The sequence below is a fragment of the Helicoverpa zea genome, chromosome 12 (genome assembly GCF_022581195.2).
Source record: "Helicoverpa zea isolate HzStark_Cry1AcR chromosome 12, ilHelZeax1.1, whole genome shotgun sequence".
NCBI lineage: Eukaryota > Metazoa > Arthropoda > Insecta > Lepidoptera > Noctuidae > Helicoverpa > Helicoverpa zea.
Genome location: NC_061463.1, coordinates 9231947 through 9250310, shown reverse-complemented (window position 1 = coordinate 9250310; position 18364 = coordinate 9231947). Strand labels below are relative to the sequence as shown.

The 18364-nt window shown below is 34.3% G+C and overlaps 1 protein-coding gene across 3 annotated transcripts in view; it reads right to left on the bottom strand.

Annotated features, from left to right (window-relative positions):
* Positions 1-651: 651 nt before the first annotated feature.
* The window catches only part of LOC124635120 (allatotropin-like), a 30419-nt gene continuing 12706 nt past the window's right edge, over positions 652-18364 (bottom strand). Inside the window, exons 2-8 of one of the 3 annotated variants that reach the window (XM_047170913.1) lie at positions 12135-12323; positions 10778-10897; positions 10053-10163; positions 9744-9845; positions 8761-8848; positions 4425-4512; positions 652-1636 (exon numbers count right to left, since the gene is read on the bottom strand). In XM_047170913.1, the coding sequence (XP_047026869.1) occupies positions 1592-1636; positions 4425-4512; positions 8761-8848; positions 9744-9845; positions 10053-10163; positions 10778-10897; positions 12135-12321 (741 nt within the window). In that variant the 5' untranslated portion in view covers positions 12322-12323 and the 3' untranslated portion in view covers positions 652-1591. Of the gene's footprint in view, positions 1637-4424; positions 4513-8760; positions 8852-9743; positions 9846-10052; positions 10164-10777; positions 10898-12134; positions 12324-18364 lie in introns of all 3 variants that reach the window. The other 2 variants (XM_047170914.1, XM_047170916.1) reach the window with 2 other exon arrangements.

Here is an 18364-nt window from a genome sequence, read left to right as displayed (position 1 = left end):
CGATAAGAACATAGTTATGTATTAGATAGTGTGAATAAGTAGATGTCTGTTGGGGATTAATACGACGGTAATTAATGAATTTAATGAATAATAAAGTTTATTGTTCCTTCATATTTTTGGTCAATAGTAGTATTCTACTACAAACACATAACCTTAGCCTTAATAGTTCAAGAGACAGAATCCTACAATCTATTCGGGCCTCCACGTTTTACTTATTTCTTTCAGGTACCTGCCGACTAACGCAACATCCAATAGCCCAATCTGGTACAAATTGGCGCATTGTATATTTTTTCGTAGAATCTCTCATGGATCGTGTAGGTATACCTTTTAAGCGCAGCCACGGATAAAACCTTGTTATGAATAACGAAATTATTCCCGCAGCTCTCCTCGCTTGAAAAGTTCAAACTTTCGCAGTTTTAAATAATATGCATCGGCTCTGTTGTTAATATTCTAGAGTAGAAAAGGGTTTGTTGTTTCATGCTGATGTTGAAAACATATTAAAGCAACAGGGTAAATGAATATCGTACCTATTTCCTCGTATTAAGCTTTGTTTTACCTTAAATTATATCATAAAATTTCCTCGTGCGGTAATCGGGATTTCACAAAAACAAACAACAATTTCGATACCCGATATATTTATTTTATTTCATCCATAACGTCGACAGTGGTAATTAACAACGAACTAATTAAATAATGGGTATCCAAACATTCAGTTTTCGAATATTTTACCGCCTAAAAATATTTTTATTATATCCATTAGTATATAAATTACATGTATGTATGCAGAGTGACTTGGTAAGGACAGACTCCACTAACTCCTTCTATAATTTCATCTATGAAATTGACATGAATAGGATACAGTGTGACCCAGCCTAAATAATCGTAGAACATACATTAATAGATCGTTAGGTTCGCCTTTCCCCTTATAAATTGAAAATCACATTTAAACGAGACGATATTGAAACATGTAATTGGAGATTTCAAATAATGACTAACATTAAAATACATTTTAGTCTTGTACCTCTTAAATTACTCGGATAATACAACACCATGAAGTTGACTGAATTGTTTTCAGATAATAATTGTTTCTTCCAAATATCTTGGTTTTAGTCCAACTATTTTATCTAAAGCTTGGCTCAGACATCGCGTAACACGTAACGCTCATCCAACATATGGAAGGCAACAATTACTCCTACATAATGTCTGTTGTATTTCAAAACGCGGCACACATAAGAAAGGAAATTATTCAGTTACAATAACGAATATTAATCTACATTTTTAGATATAAAGAGTATCTCTATGGACAGACAATTCTTATGCCATCGATATTATAATTTAAATTATTTACAACAATCGTTAAATCCGAACAACAATACCGTTCTTAAAAATTAATAGAAAAGAAGATTTTTTTTTCAATTTTTGAATGCGAATGTAATAGAATGATATCACAGTAACGTTACAAGTTCTGTAACTGAACAATAAATAGACTATACAAGTATATATGCAATATATTATATTATAATATTTGAATGCAGTAACAGATTCCAAATAAAAGGGCTCTCCAGTTATTATAATTTAACTAAATATTTGTTTATACGACGTTCCTTAGTAGTTCCTCCGATGATAGCATGCCGTCCTGGGAACAAAAATCAAAATAAATACTTGTATGTGGATGTTAAGTGAATTATAATTTAGTTAATATGTTCAACACTGAAATAATGTATCATTTTATACCAATAAACCATAATATTTCATTAGTGGAACTCCTGAAAGAAAATGAATTGAATTGAAAGCTTTTCATTCTTCTTAGTTGATACTTTTTTTGCATAGAACGGAAAGTAGGTACTCATTTTCAAATGACTTGTAAGAGACAAAGTTAAACAAAATACAATTAATTAGTCCAAAAAGGTTTACACAACAATGTTTAAAGAAGCTTAAGTAAGTTGTTACTTATGTCGAAATCAAACGATTTCGTTAACAGCCAACTTTACAATTACGCATCTAATTAAAATCTTCAGAACAAAGTATGTTTCAACATAGAGACTCAGAAACTTTTTACTTCGCTTTTGTTATTGACCAACAGAAGTTTATTCAGAGTACTATACATTGTTTAATTAAGTATTACTTAAGGTTTCTATGCGAGCTTAAACCTCCGTAGCTCTAGGCTGAAAAAAAAATCTTTTGTGTATTGTTTACATAGACATAATATAGTAAACAGGACTGCGCACTTTTAACCAAAAAACGAGCCGAGTGAAACAGTTAGTACGGAGGCCGTCTGTCCCTTTCTAATAGGGTGACTATGAGATTAAGCTATGTGAGACCAATCCGAGTTTACTAAGATTATTAAACACAGATTGGTATTGAAGTTTTAACTTACGCAGTTTGTGACCTTAAAATACTAATAAAGGCTTTTAATAATTAGCGGGAATTAGCAGTAATAAAAACGGGAAGATTCGAAGTGCAGACTGATTTTTTTGTATTTTTGCTTCACATATAGACTGCTGAGCCATTTATATCGCCTTCCTACATTTTTTGGGAAGCTATAACAATAGTACAACAGTTTTAAAATCCATCACCCATATTTTGACTCATTACAAGAATTCATGGGCACCCTAGTTGTTTGATTTACGAAAATGTTATTATTAGCTAACCTGTGGAACGATATATTGCAACCACCATAGGATTCACTTTCACAAGTATAAAATCAACACTTTTTCACCATTTTAATAGTTTAAATTGATTTAATACAAAAAAATATAAACAAAATTTTAAATGCTGATTACGCGCCAAGAATGTTCAGGGTTACCGCTAGAAAATAAAAAAAAGCAAAAAAAAAATTTATGTTGTTTATGTTTTAAGAATAAATACGAATTAATTAATGCGATTGTTATTAATTTGTTGACTTACAATAGTTAGAATAAGATAAGAATATAAGTGATTCAATTGTTTTTTTGGGAAGACAAAACTGTTGATCATAACATTTTTTTATGCTGGCAAGGTGTTAGAAATAGACAAACGGCCTCCGTTCTAACTATCCCTCTCGGCTCGGATTTGCCTCTGTGTATTATGCAACCAATTTAGTACCTTATTGCGTTGGAATAGAGTTCATTTTCGTAAATATATATTTTGAGAGTGCGCAATCTTGTTTAGTATATTACATCTATGATTGTTTATATCATCATTTAGAAGAGAAGCACGTAAATTCCATAGACAAAACTAAAACCTAGTAAAAAAATAAAATAATTGGTTGTCAACGAGAGTGGACAAAATAATCAAAGCTTGAACGTAGGTAGGTAAATACGGGTAGTAGATTGATCCAAAAGGCTTCAGAGTTTTTATCTGTTTTATTTTTTGCCATTAACACATTTATCAGGATCAATAAAATTGCAATGACAAATCTTTTGGATAGAGACAAGTACATAAATACGTCGTTCTATGCATTAAATCCTTCTCTCTATTTTTGGATAGTCACCTTTGAAAAGACTCACATTTTCACTTCAAATTCCACTAAGGCCTTCGTATCTACCTTTCCCTCGATACCTGCTACTGCACTAAACCGCACTCCTAACTACCTTCCCTACATTTACATACATCCTGGTCTAGGAATTTAGGCGGATAGCCTAGCACCTAGAGTTAAATTAAACCGGTATAAACCGGCTGTAAGCGGCTTCACACAGGCTTATTTACTTAGTGGGTTGGTTAAGCATAATTTCATATTACAAACTTGGATAGTTTTGGTAGGTAATCAAAAACTTAAGAGGTAGTTCCTGGCTTGCAACTGGTTTCTGGTAAATACTGTCATTTGATTTTTTACAGTGTCAGGAGTCATTATCTGTGTTCATTTGTTTCAAAATTGTTTCCGCATAGGTAAGCCTTTGGTATCTCATGCTTCCTATTTAATCTAATTCGTAACAAAAACCCTTACATTTCGTATTCCATTCAAATATTAACTCCATAAATATAAGGCTCGTAATTTATAACACGCAGTGAAACATATATCACATGGATTAATCTTCATAACATCTCATAATATTCTGGAGTATTTTAAATTATATATACACATGTATATGATTCCACCATCTTGAAATTGTGGTAGGAAAGAGTGTTTCGTTAATTAATGTTAATTAATAAACGCCAAAAGATTTAATGTAATTATGGTTGTCTATTGTTTGCTTTTCCGGAGATATAAATTTTGAAAAGTAACTAATTTAGGAAATGGGGGAAATTACTTGAATCTGTAGAAGATAATCCACCTACAACGTGATGTAAGTGAAAGGCCTTGGATAAGTTTGAATCTTTGAATTGTCAAGACGTAATTAATTACTGTTAACAAAGGTTTTCTTCTAGATTTTGTTATATTTTTGACATTGTTACAAATATTTAAGATGGAAAATCTCGATTATAGTTTAGTAATTAATGATTACCTGATTGAGGTCGATGAACTTGCGGACCACAGATCGCGCGAAGTCTGGGTTGTTCAACATCTCGTTCACAAACCAGTCCAGAGGAATGCTGTTGAAAAAATATATTACAAAGGATCGTTCTAGAGAGAAACAATGGAGGAACATAAGAGAAGTTTACATATAAAATGATTCATAGAAAGGTTTTAAATGAATGATAGTCTGTTTTTACTAAGCATTCCAGTGCTGTAATTCAGACTTATTTATCTGTTACGTTCTTTTACCATGACAGCTCGGGCAATATAATGCAATTTAGTACTAATAGAGATAGGCTTGAATCTGTGGAAGGATAAGTTTATATTCCCGTCTAAAGTATCAGCAAGAAACAGCCATAAATCTAACTGTACGACAATTCAACTTCTTATAAACTATCAAGAAGCATCCAACTGCCATGTTCCGTAAGAATGATTTTGTGTGCTCATGTAAATTAGTTTGTGCGAATATAACATTCAGTTTCGCTCATTATAGATCGAAAACCACATAATGCGATTACCATTTTGATTGAAACTAAAATTGTATTATCCCGAAATAATCCCAATACGACCACTAAAACATTTACATAGACAATATAAATTAAATAAAAACTCATTTTTCTCTTTACCTACATACACATAAGCGGAAAATGACACAGCTATGTTGAGAAAAAAATATGATCTTAACCCTAAATAATGTTGAAAAACGATTTATTATCATTGAGCCTTATGCTTTGAATATACACGTAAGTTTACTATAATGTATTCGGAATTTTATATTGCGTAACAACGGAAATAAATAAACGGGTCGTAGGTAGGTACATATATGTATGAAATATTGGGCTATAATTACGAACACAGCTGCACAAAAAGAGGGTATATTTTTATTCTTTTGAAAAATACGAGTTGTAATAAGAAATTGCTTTTTGAGTTTTAAAAAACCTCGCTTTTTTCGTTGCTGCAAGAATTTTATGAATTTTTAATGCATTAAAGTAATTCCTTTTTGCATTAATATAGCCTACGCTAGTATTCCATTTTTTTACTTTTTTAATAAAAAAATAGTATAGAGATAAAAATGTTTTTTTCTCTATTTCCGGGATGTTAAAATCTTACTACCAAGGCTGGTTTGTTCGGTTTCACAGAAGGGTGTTGGAATGCAGATCAAATCTGCTAAATGCCAAGCCTTATCTGTGAAATGGGAAGCTTAAGGGCTGGATTTGTTGGACCCCTTGGACTTCTGTTAACGAGACTTAGTATTTGAGGTGAGTTATAAACTTTTGTCGCTCCACTTTGTCTTATTGTTACTTTTTAAATTGTTACTTCCTAAATTGCCCTCAAGAGGTACTTTTTACAGCCAGGAAAAAGCTAACAATTTGTGACGAGACGAGTAAAGCATTTCCTGTAAAAATCTAAAAGAAGGATTTATGCCGCTGTTTAAATTCCTTCACTCTTGACATGAGACATATCATGGTAAATTTTTTACCGACCTGTACGTATGTATGTGCTTTTATGCACGATTGTTTCACGTTTGGGTGAACCGATTTTGATGGGGTTTTCAGCATCGTATTTACTATTGTGCCTGTATCTTTATTAAAGCAAGGATTTAACTGCAATTCTTCTTCATATTGTCACAAATTCTGCAGATTCTTTGTGTGACAATTGCAACACATTTCCTCACCAAAAGTAACCACAAATCCAACGCAAAGGAAATGTCGGGAATGCCTCACGGTTGGTCTCCTGACCGCATAGGCTTCTATGCCGAAGGATATTAAGGTTTACCTATTTATAGGTAAGACCTAAGTTTCTAAAAATATATTTTGTCAGTACATATCTCCAAAAAAATCTCAGACACTGACTTGTGCTACTAGCTAACTGTCAAATTACAGATTTATGTAATAATTATTTGGAAATGTAAGATAGATATTGTTTTGGTACCTGTAACTTTGAAGTATCACGATACAATTTGAACTTAACTCAAAATCTTAACCATGACGTAAGTTCGTATAACAAAACTTATTGAAAATGAGGAACTACCTTTTGAAACTGGGTCTATAAACAAAAGAATTCTATCCAGCTAAGCTACCTTAAAACAATACTATCGATGACAGAACCCCGACTTTCCCGCCCACTGCATTCGATTCAAGATTCTCAGAACTTCAGAAATACAACAAAGAAGAAGGTAGGAAGAATAATTAATTTAAATGTACCTAAGTAACAAGTGGGCAGATTAACGATTATAAATTGTTCTCCAAAAAGTTTTACGTCCATTTTCACCAAACAGATAAACGTCCGATTAGGGAAAACTGCTGTTTATCATAAATTAAAACCTTTATACACGAAGATGATCATTTAATTTGTGATTTTTGTTCCCACAGTAAATAATTCTCAAAGCAAGCTTTGTTTAAAAAATAGTTTTTTTCCAAAAAGTTCTAGCTTTATCTACCGATTCTCGTTTTATCTACCGATTACATAAACGACTTTTAGTAAAAATTTGCTCTTTGGTAGGTTAGTACCAAATTCAGTATTTCAACCGATTACATCAGTTGTATGCTTAAATCTCCGTCGTCTATGTAAATGCCTTACTTCAACACAATTCCGTCTGTAAATATAGCCAGGTAAATTAAATTATTGAAGCTCGCCGTCTATTGTACTAGGGTATTAGGTACCTCGGTTGTTATTTATTTATAAGCTCGTTCTGTCTTAGGTTCAACAAAATATGGAATTCTTAAAAGCACATGACGCCTTTTCTAAAATACGTTGAAAATAATTGAAATCCAATTATAAAACTAGTTTAAATTAATCACAAATTATTAAATTCAGATGTCAAATATGAATCTCATAAATTGAAACAGTAATAAGTACTTAATAACGCGATTAACTTCAAACGAACATTAACAATAATTGTGATTCTAAATTAGTTTCAAGCATACTAATGCTAATTTCGTAGTTTCATAATTGGTTTTCAAAACGATTAATCAGTGTTGCAATCACTAATAAATTCCGGATCGGTAAGGTTTCATAGTCATTTGCGAACGCTAAATGTTGCCATATGAAATATAATCTCTTAATTAAATATCAATTCTCTTTGTAACGTTTCATTTGTTCATGTTTAGTAGAAGTTAATAGGATATTTTATGCATAATAAATTTCAAATTTTGATTTGTATTAATTTAGCTTTTGGTCGTTCATATTTTTAAGCTGTATTTAATCCTGAATATTAATTAAATTAAATTCAGTCAGCCCAAATTGTATGTTGATCTGACTTTTTCGTGAAAATGTGAGACTGAAACATTGAGATTTCCCCACTATATTCCAAATTAAAATTTTTCAAAAATGAACACCAAACACGCAAAAGCTTCTAACAATTCTTTGTGTTCACGTAGAAATGTTGTTCTAATACCATTTACTCGTACCACCTGAGTTGGTAGCGAGATTGTAATAGCAACTCGAAGCTGGATTCCGATTTCTCCGTTCATCTATATTGCCTACATATTTTCTTTCTTCACGGCTCGGTGTTAATACGAAACCACTTTTTGTTTAATATAAATAGAACTCGATATGGTCCCAGTTTTGTTTTCAAGCGTAAGGTTGGCGTACGTAATTTGAATTTTGAATTTAGAAAGCTTTGTGTTTCCAGTTTTGAAAATAACCACAGACCAGAGAGGACCAAAGAGCTTTTATATTCTGTTTTATGCAATTTGATTTTATCTCTTTTAATTCTAGCTTGTGAATTCATTATTTCTGCAGGTAAAAGCGTTTACGATGCTTACAACAGAGTAAGCCCCACAAAATGTATCCTTCTTGAAAATAGTTTGTCAATAGGTCATAAACAATCTAATTGTATTGTACCAATTGTCTGTGACATAATCTTGTCACATTATGATACGCAACGTATATAACTTATGTTTATTTGCTAGTTTGGTTCCTAGTAATGAGATCTTGTTAGTGGTGCCAATTCTTTTCCTTAGTACAATAAACATTCGGATTAAAGGGACAGTTTGACACAGGTTTCCTAATATTATGTACCTGCGTAAAGGTCCAAAATAGTTCCTTTGGTCATAATAAACTGTCAATGTAAGTAAAATATGTTTTCTATTAATAGCAGGTATATTATCTGCATTTTAGAAAATATTGCAGATTTATAGAGAATACGGTACCTATAATGGTATTCGATTCTGTCGAGAAAAACAAGGTTATAAAACCAAGTGGTAGTTTATCTACCACCAATCTCAATTGTTGCGCTTCCAATTAGGTACCTACTACATAAACTTAAATGTTAATGATGACGCCTCTACAAATGACGTTATTCATCAATATAGATTTTTTACCTTTCCAAAGTCTTCTCATCGTTAGCATCCTGACCTTCCCGCTCGGGCGAAGCCTCCAACATTTCCCAGAAGTTGTCCAGGCCGTACACTGCTGAAAACATAACCATATGAACATCTCGAACTAACACCAAACATAGAACATCAACAAGCCATCAAAACAATCGATTTCAGTAACCATTTCATTCGATTGATCGACGATACTTTGAGCTCATTTCTTTCAGTAGACGAACGTTGTCACAAATCCCGTATGACGTCAAAACGGGTATTCATAACACATAAAAACGTTTCTTCAATAAACGTATCCACTTATAACCAATTTAATACAGAGGGAGTAAATACCTGTTGCTCCTCACAATACCACATTCACACGACGTAACAAGCAACATTAATACGAGTCCTCAGGGTTCAGTTACAATAAAAGCTCACAAATAAGCCGCAGTACAAATGACCTCAGATGAGACCTCAGTATTCTATTCAGAAATAAGACACGAGACAAAAGCATACTCGTGTTCCTATCAGCACTACGCACGCACATAAATACAGCATTGTCGGATAATCATGAATAAAGAGAACACATTTCCACGGAATACTTTCGGCCCCCGAATAGGGATGGCCCAAAAATAGGAAATCTAAAAAAGTATCGCACTTGTTATCCGTAACGATGCCATATTCTTGCGCTCACAAATCCACACCACACAACCCTGATCGTCCGAGTAAAGCGAACAGAAGCTCCAATGTGTGCTGTTTATTTCAATGTTTTCACGTGTCAAAGTTTGCATGTTTTAATAAGCGAGTATGGCATGTTTGTGTTGGCCCAGTACGCGTCTGGCCGGTCCCCTGAGGCTTTCATTCGGTCGATACGAATATTTGTCGTTTAAATAACAGTTTTTCGGCTTTAAGCCGGTTTTCGACGGACGACACCCAAAAGTAACCGATAGTTTGTGATTTCTTTAATATTGGATCAGAGATTATCTCTATAATACCTCGATCGTTTTTTGGCAAAGGGGCCCTTTTGCCGTAACCCCTGGCGATAAGTACGTTTGAGTTGGGTCTAAAAACTCCCCTGGTCACTCTAATTTCTTCCTCTGTTGAAATGTCAAGTCACGGTGGTAAATTATTTTAGATCACCGTTAAAAGCGATAAGAAGCGTTATCTGTTTTTATTTATTGCAAGCGTTTATTTTTATACAAAATCCTTTTATTTTTTCGTTATCCACAATATTATATTATCCTTTAGTTTGTAAGCTCGGTAAGCTCGTTTAGCGTTGCAATGCGAGTGTGGATATATTTTACCTTCATCGTTAACGTCATCATTACCACTCCTTTTGCCAAAGTCGTAGGCGACCATGAGGTTGCTCTTGGGGTTAAACTTCCTGCGAGCGTGGGGCTCATAGCTGTCTTGGTCTGTTGATGTATGATAAACAGTGAGAATGCTTCATATGAGTATATGTATAGTAGGTCAGTAGTAAAAGCAAATAAAAACAAAGGTCTAACACCAGTCGAAGTGGTGCAGAGTTTGTATTCCTTTTGTTTCCACGAACAAGCTCGACAGACAACAATTTGCACGGTACCATTGAAACTTTTCAACTTTGATGTTTTAGTACCATGTGTTAGAATGTTCATCAAAAGTTGAAAACTTGCTCCTTTATTCAGAGAGAGTTAAACCGAAAAATATAACTAAAACGAGCATTATTATGCAGATAGAGCTCTGTTATGTCTGAAAATACAGTTTATTTGCGTTGGATGCGATGCGGAATACTATTCGTGACTTCACTCTGAGTAAAGGAGTTACGGAGACGGTTCTTCGTAGTGAACCTACGTAATATCGAGCGGTAACGAGGTTTGTATCCTCTCACAAACATCTGCAAAGCGAGAGCTTCCGAAGGGCTCGTCCAAAGTATCGCATGTTTGGACTGTGTTTAAGTCTGTTACGCGGTCCGGCATTCGTCGGCTTCCACGTAATTTTTGCCATTCACAGAGACGCGAGGCCGGCAATCCAATCAGACTCTTTGTGGTACCTTCACCGTCCAATTCCGGGGCTCTTTTACCGAAATCCCTCGCGATCCCAACTGTGGGACTCTTAAAGGTGGGCGTGCCGCGGTGCGAGCGGCTAGTCGGCGCTTGGTGCTCAACGTCCCCTTCAGGAATAATGTTACCATTCTTAGCTTCATTACTGTCACTTCAAACCGTCCACCGAGACACGGGAACCCAGTGTAAACTTATTTACCCTTCAAATATTAACAATATTGTATTGTGCTCTTGAAAGCACAATTGCATAAAGATTATGGCAAATAGCAAATATTTCGATAGAATATTTCGAACTTTACATATCGAACAATGAGGAGTGAAAAGTTGCACGAGTTTACGTTCAATTGTGAGGTTGTTTGAATTTCAATAAAGGCTAATATAAAGGTTAGAGGAATGTGTTCCCGATATATTACTCTGTACGAATTATTCGCTCCATTAGCGATCAGTAGCGCAACTTATAAGTTGGCAGGCTAGGAAGATGGATGCCTCACTATTGTGAACTTCCTCACATACATCACCCTGTACAAATGTTCCTAATTACTTCATAAAATGCCGCATAATCTTTTTACTATACAACAATTTCTGATTGATATCCTAACTCGGTGGAAGTTTGAGGCAAAGTAATGATATTATAATATTTCGTGTAGTTAGTTTTTTTCAGAATGTTAGTAAACATAAAAGCAAAAGTTTCTGAAGAGTTAGTTTTGAGTTAACATGATTTATGGTGGTTTATTAATGCCACACAATTAGTGTTAATTATACACATTCCCAATTTCCATTACGTACTCAAACATAATGACAGTTGCTTCTAGCAAACTTCATTAATCTTTCATATTTCCACTCGTATTTACGTTTTACCGTAATAGAATATTAAAACTTAGGAACATTTTTTTTCCTATGTTTATAAGGGAATATGTTTTATTTCCTAGCCACACACTTTAACTGTAAATCTGAAAATAAGTTGAATTATACAAACACATAATATACAAAACACCTAGATAGCATGCATGATTACGGTGTGTAAATAAACCACTTGTGCACCCCTAGAAAACCTGATAATGTATTAAAAAGTTAGACGTCTACATACATACAGTGCATGTGTACACACTAAATGTGATTTTAGCACAGAAACATTATTTTTATTAATTAATGTGCAAAGTTTAATACTGACTTACTAAAAATATTAGATTAATTTTTATCTGTGCAGAACATCGACTTATCGTAGTAGATATCGAAATTATTAAAAAGAATAAACTCACTCTAAATTCAAAAACTTTCCTTTACAAGATAAGTAAAATAAAAAAGAAAAACACACAATGAAGTTCCAAATTCAAACTGAAGACTCACGCTCAGCCCTAGTGTGTGGCCTGTCCCGCTTTCCGAAGCCCCTTGCGGTCATCATCTCCACGTTCTTGAAGCCACGGGTGGGGCGCTGCTGTTTGGTGCGGGTGATCCGCCCCTCGGGGGCTGCGGCCACTATGCAGAGGCAGGCCGCGGCTGCAACTGCTACTGCCAGGTGCATTGAGAAATTCATTGCTGGGGACAAAGAGGCGGAGAAGTTAGTATTTGAAGTTATGTTGAAGGTTTGTTCTCGTAATGTATACCTAAAGAGCGTAGACTTTTGAGTTTCTTTCGATAAGATGGAATTCTACGTGACAGTACGAATGAGATTTTTTAACAAATCAACTTTGATTTTAGTCTCAAACTAGGTTAGAAAAGGTCTTAGCCATAAACCCTCTTAATCTTTACTTAACTACACAAAACAACAATATTTTAGTCAAATAAAACGACACCTAAATCTCTTATAAAAAAATCTAATTTCACCTAAAACAAATTTTCATTACTTAAAGTAAAAATCTTGGCATCTGTTAAGTAATAAGTATTCATCTAGCGGAGATGTTAGGTGTCATGCGACCATCAAAGCTTGACGACTGTTCGTAAAACATGACGGATGGTAATGGATTCCTCTCGAACGACCCACTATCCGTTACTGCCCACTAGCATTACCTTCGCAGATGGTAGCGTAAGTAAAATAGGGGAAAGGATTTAGAAATAACAATTAGAATATGAAGTAAGATTTTTATTGGCATAATAGATGCTACTGGCTCTTGCCAATAAAAGAAAAAAATGCAGATGCATTATGGTTTCAAGTAATGAGATCTTTTTAAAATAATCTCTATTTTTTATGCAGATGTCGATTATTAAGATAATTTTAACTGTGCCAAAATGTTGTAGGTACTAAAATATACCTACTTTCAAAAACATTTATTTAGATGGTTGAGAATTAGGAAGAAATGTGACAACAAGGGTATTTTAACCACAACGTAGGACCGAAGGATGTTATTAAAATTATTTACCTTGTAGACTAAAATAAAACATGATAGCTTCCTAAAATAAAAACTTATTTTTATAAAAAGTTATGGTTCTACTTTCCTTCTGTTCTAAACAATTTCACACTGTTTTAATACTGGCTGGTAATTAGTGATGTGAAATTTTAGTAGTAGCTTTTACGGGTAATGTTATCGAACTAAGTTGGCAACACTGGGCCACGGGTGGCTCCACAGGATAGTTGCATTAACCACTAGAAAAGCAGCACGAGATGAATATTTCTCCAAACTTATATTATATGCTTAGGCAAAATACGGAAAACACTGAAAGCAAACCAAACATAGGGACTGAATAAGTAATTAAATATCGCCTATTTAAGAACTACCTAAGCCAAAATATTACATGGCTAGAGAACAATGGGTTGGTCGACCATATTTTCACAGCCAAAGTACAAAAGTCCAAAAATAGCAAAAAATACGCCCAATTTCAATAAACTAAACACGAAATACAAACAGTTGAAGTTCAACAATAGCAAAACTGCATGACTGCAACAAAATGCTGATTAGACTGTTCATCGTCAACAGACGAAACGTAATCGCTAATCAGATACCTCTATTGTTCTCAATTTACAAAATAGAATTCAGATTGAACATTTATTTTTGGAAGATCAACTAAATTGGCATTGATTAAACCCGAAAGCAAACATTATTAAGCAAGGGTCTGAAATCGATTGAACAGTCAACGTCATCAAAAATTTACCCGGCTACACGAAAAGAGGTTCTGTGTTGTACGAATTAGAATCCTCTATTACTGTTTGCAAATAGTCTTAATTTTGAATTGTTCGGGCTACAACTAGCAAATCTAGCAATCTAAAGTGATGAGACAGACAGACACTATGAATATTTTACTCGAAGCTAGTCATTTGCAATCTGCTATAAGCTGAGCAATCTCATGTCAAACACGAAGTATTTTAGCACTAGTGGTAATTAACGGGATTGGAGAACCAAGATAGGGATTGGCTGGAAGGCCTTTATCGTTTTGGGCATTCTGCCTCAAATATGCTCTATTTCGGTGTAAACTTAAGACATATACTGCATCTACATACACTCCAACCTTTTGTTTTTTGGATATTTCTTACTTTGTATCTTTTTATTGTTTTGTTTGTGCTGAATACATTTTTAATCTATCTATAAGATCTAATTTATTATTTTTATTCACTAAAACTATGACGACACCATTCCCTTTTTATGACAAACTCTTGTACCTTCTAATACCTACCAGAACACGTGGGGCGACGTTCCAAAATCGATCGTAAAAATACTTTCAGCACGTGCACACTGCTTCCTAATTACGTACCCAATCTCCCTACAGTCCAGCCTGATTGCATCGTTTAGGGACATGTATGTAACACAAGCAAACAATGTATGTACTGTTGCCGTGTCGCCGGCACGAACCGGACCGGAGAAGCCCTAAGCCGGCTAATACAACGGTATATCCGGAAGTAAATCGCATTATATGCGCCGGACCGTTTAACCCGTTCAGATAGTGTTTTTGTATTTATAGATCACCCTGAGTGGGGTGATGGATACTTGATATTGTTATTTTGTATTAGGTATTTTGATGGCAGCAAAAACGATTTGGAAAGTTGTGGAAAGCTAAATCTATTCTGCCCATTGCCTTTGTTTAGATGGGAAAATGGAAAAAAATACGAAATATGTGATACTTCGAAAATTGAGTATAGCCGTGTGAAGCAGTGACACATAATAAAGTAGAGCCTATAATCAAAACAAGGTTTTGATAAAACATCTTACAACACGGCATCGTCAGTAGCTCATAACTCCATAGTAAAATTGTAACAATATCGATACATCGTACAATGGATAATAATTGATCATCGATTCTGATTTAATCGGTCCCTGCTGACCACCTCTATAGTTCGGCCATTCAGAGAATGCGTTCCTGACACGTCGCGATTGAACTGACGACGTAACTACATTCATTGATTATTGATATAATAATGTTGTTTTAATGCTCCTCAATTGTTAAAACGGTAAACAACCAGCAAAAATATTTTTATCGTAACTGCAACGCCATTGCAAAGTTACGTCGTCAGTTCAATCGCGACGTGTCAGGAACGCATTCTCTGAATGGCCGAACTATAATCACACATAAATGAACTTGACTACGTGATCCGACAACTTACTATCTTAAGCTCGATATAGGTTTTAGAGTAACCGCACACTACAAACTTTTAGTCGGCTAATAGTTTGTTTGGGCTCGTAAATTAGTATGATGTCAAATGGCAGTACGCACATTACAAAGATCAGCTGTATCAGTCCAACTGAAATTTTGATCGGCATCAAGATTATCCTTTAAAAAAAATGTATGTCATGAAGTTAACTCTTGGCTGATCGGGTCAACTGTCGGCCGACTGTTTAATCTGCTGTGTAGTAGCAGTGGGTACTCTTAGAAAGTCTTTCCTGTTAAAGAGATTGAACTGAAAGCGGTCTTGTGTGATCCCCTTATCGGGCAAAGTAATTAGGTTTTTCTATTAGCTCTCAGTAGAAGTCTAGAATTGTCCGAACTAATAGTAGGAACTTGTGCGAGGAAATGTGTGCAATTTCTCGAGTAATAAAGGCTCAGGTTAGATAGATTATAGTTCGGCCATTCAGAGAATGCGTTCCTGACACGTCGCGATTGAACTGACGACGTAACTACATTCATTGATTATTGATATAATAATGTTGTTTTAATGCTCCTCAATTGTTAAAACGGTAAACAACCAGCAAAAATATTTTTATCGTAACTGCAACGCCATTGCAAAGTTACGTCGTCAGTTCAATCGCGACGTGTCAGGAACGCATTCTCTGAATGGCCGAACTTTAGTTGCGTTTTTACTCGACTCCATGTTTTAAAGTTTTCAAATCGATGGAAACTTTTTCAATTCAATAAAATGCACGTGTTTGTTGGCTGTAGTTGGAAATTCATTCGGCTTTACAAAGCCAGTAGGTAATTTGTTAAAAACTGTCACTTCTAAATGTTTTTGTTCAACCAAAAGGACTCTAGTTAGCTGTAAATCTTTTTGGAACCGATCTCCCAAGAGCAATAAAGCAATTATGCGCATGACATCACAAGAAAAAGGGATCGCAAGAGTTAAAAAGACAACAACAGAATAAAAAAATAAAAAGGTTAAGGAAGAAACTTTACTTTGTCTCTGTTTAAGAATAAAAAGCCGGAGTTGTTTCTGCGTTCAAGAAGAGTCACTTGGACTTTCTGAAGTGTTTCAGAAACCTGTCTGTAGTTTCACTAAAATTGTCATATGCAAACCTGACGATTTACAACAACAAACGTATTTTTTTCTTAGCGATCCCGTTTGTACGTCATTAAATAAGGAAATGAAGATTTTTAGAATAACATCCAAAAAAATAACCCCTCCATTTGCAATAATTCTGAAATGGCGCATTAATGTGCTCCCCAAAATGGCAATAAAGCGAATAATATAATTTTGCAGTCAGCAAAATATCAAAGTACTGGTAAATTGATACATATTACATTCCATTGAAATGGAAGTCACAGTCAAAGGTAGATTTGTACGATATAATTTTTCATTCATCGCAATCCACAGAGCAGTAGTTTAGTGAAATGTTCTATTTTATCATTACCTGTGGACGAGTTGAGACAATGTAAACGAGAACTTAGTTTAATGAAGAGAAAGAAACTTTTGTTACTAAATAAAGAGAAAATACAGAAGTCTCATGCTTCTATAGAAGTCAGTAGGAAACTGTTTCTTATTTTGAACTTAAAGACGCAAAAAACCGATGAAGTGAGAACCTCCTCCTTTTTGGGAAATAGGTTAAAAATTACTTGGAATTTAAGTAAATGATGCAGATTGAAATTTTTTCAACAAAAAATCTTGACAACATTTTTTAATATTTAATTTTTATATTCTTGTCCCAATCCCATCAATGCAAACACAACTGCATTTGAAGCAAAAACCAAAACAAAATGGCATGTTAATAATTATCTATATTCAATAATAATAATCAATACATATTACATGAATACTTTTTGAGTGAGTTTTCTGTTACGCTTTTATACAAAGTCCACAGCTATTGACTTTAGATTAACTCAAGTCTTAACACGTCGTATGAATATTAATGGACCCCTAACTACTACAGCCAATCAGGATCGCGCCTCCAATATAAATGGCGCTAGCTTTACGACAATTTACAATTTCCCCTGAAACTTCTTTGAATATTACAATTGCTGTTATTATAGTTTAGTTTGTGTTCAGCGGACTTTTGTTGTCGAAAGGAAGAAAATATTGTTTTTATTTTTGATGAGTTCTATGATACTATAAATAAAATATGTACTTATTTATAGACCTGAAATGTAAGATGGTTTTTATGTTTTTAAGAAAAGCCTTTTAAAACACTTTCACCCGCGGTTTCCTACACGTTCTGTGAGAACTTTTCCCATCACCCGGAAAAAAGTTTCCTTTAGTAGACCATGTCTAAGGCTCTTTTCTGAATTTAGTTTCAAATAATACCGAGAATTACTTTCACATTTACAATATTTTAGATTAATTATAATAAATAACTTAAAACTCCATAGATGTTTTCCATCGGTACCTAAAGATGTCATGTGTCAAATGCCACAATCCTCCATTATTAGGAATTCGTTTCTATTAGGATTTAGGCTTTCTGAGTGTGTGGGCCGTAATCCACTATGAGTGCCCGATTTACTGGACATCACAATTGTCTCGAAATTTCTTGGACGTGACAAAATGTTTTTATTCACCTTTTCCTTGACTTACATTTTCTTTGCAAAAAGTGAAAATTTGACAAATGTTTATGACCTTTTAAAATGACGTCCCCATTATATTAACAGAATAAGCTTCAGTTGATTGTTCGCCTTTCAATAAATGTTAAATAGTAAAACATGTCGATGTTAGTTATTTTATCAAACATAGCTAAATAAACACAGGTATACTCCAAATGCTGATTCCGCGTGAAATGGGAATAAACCAACGTGGGCACTTAAAATCACATGATATAACCCCAATCATATGGTTGATACACATCCCCAGTGGTTTATAGCAAACACCATAATTCCCCGTAACAAATTGTTTCCCCGGAATAGACAGCAGGATTTTATTTATCCTGGTAAATTACGAGGTTCCACTAAACGTTACAATTTGTCAGTCTGCTAGGGGAATTAGCATTTCTTTTTGTGGGCTGGTCTTTAAT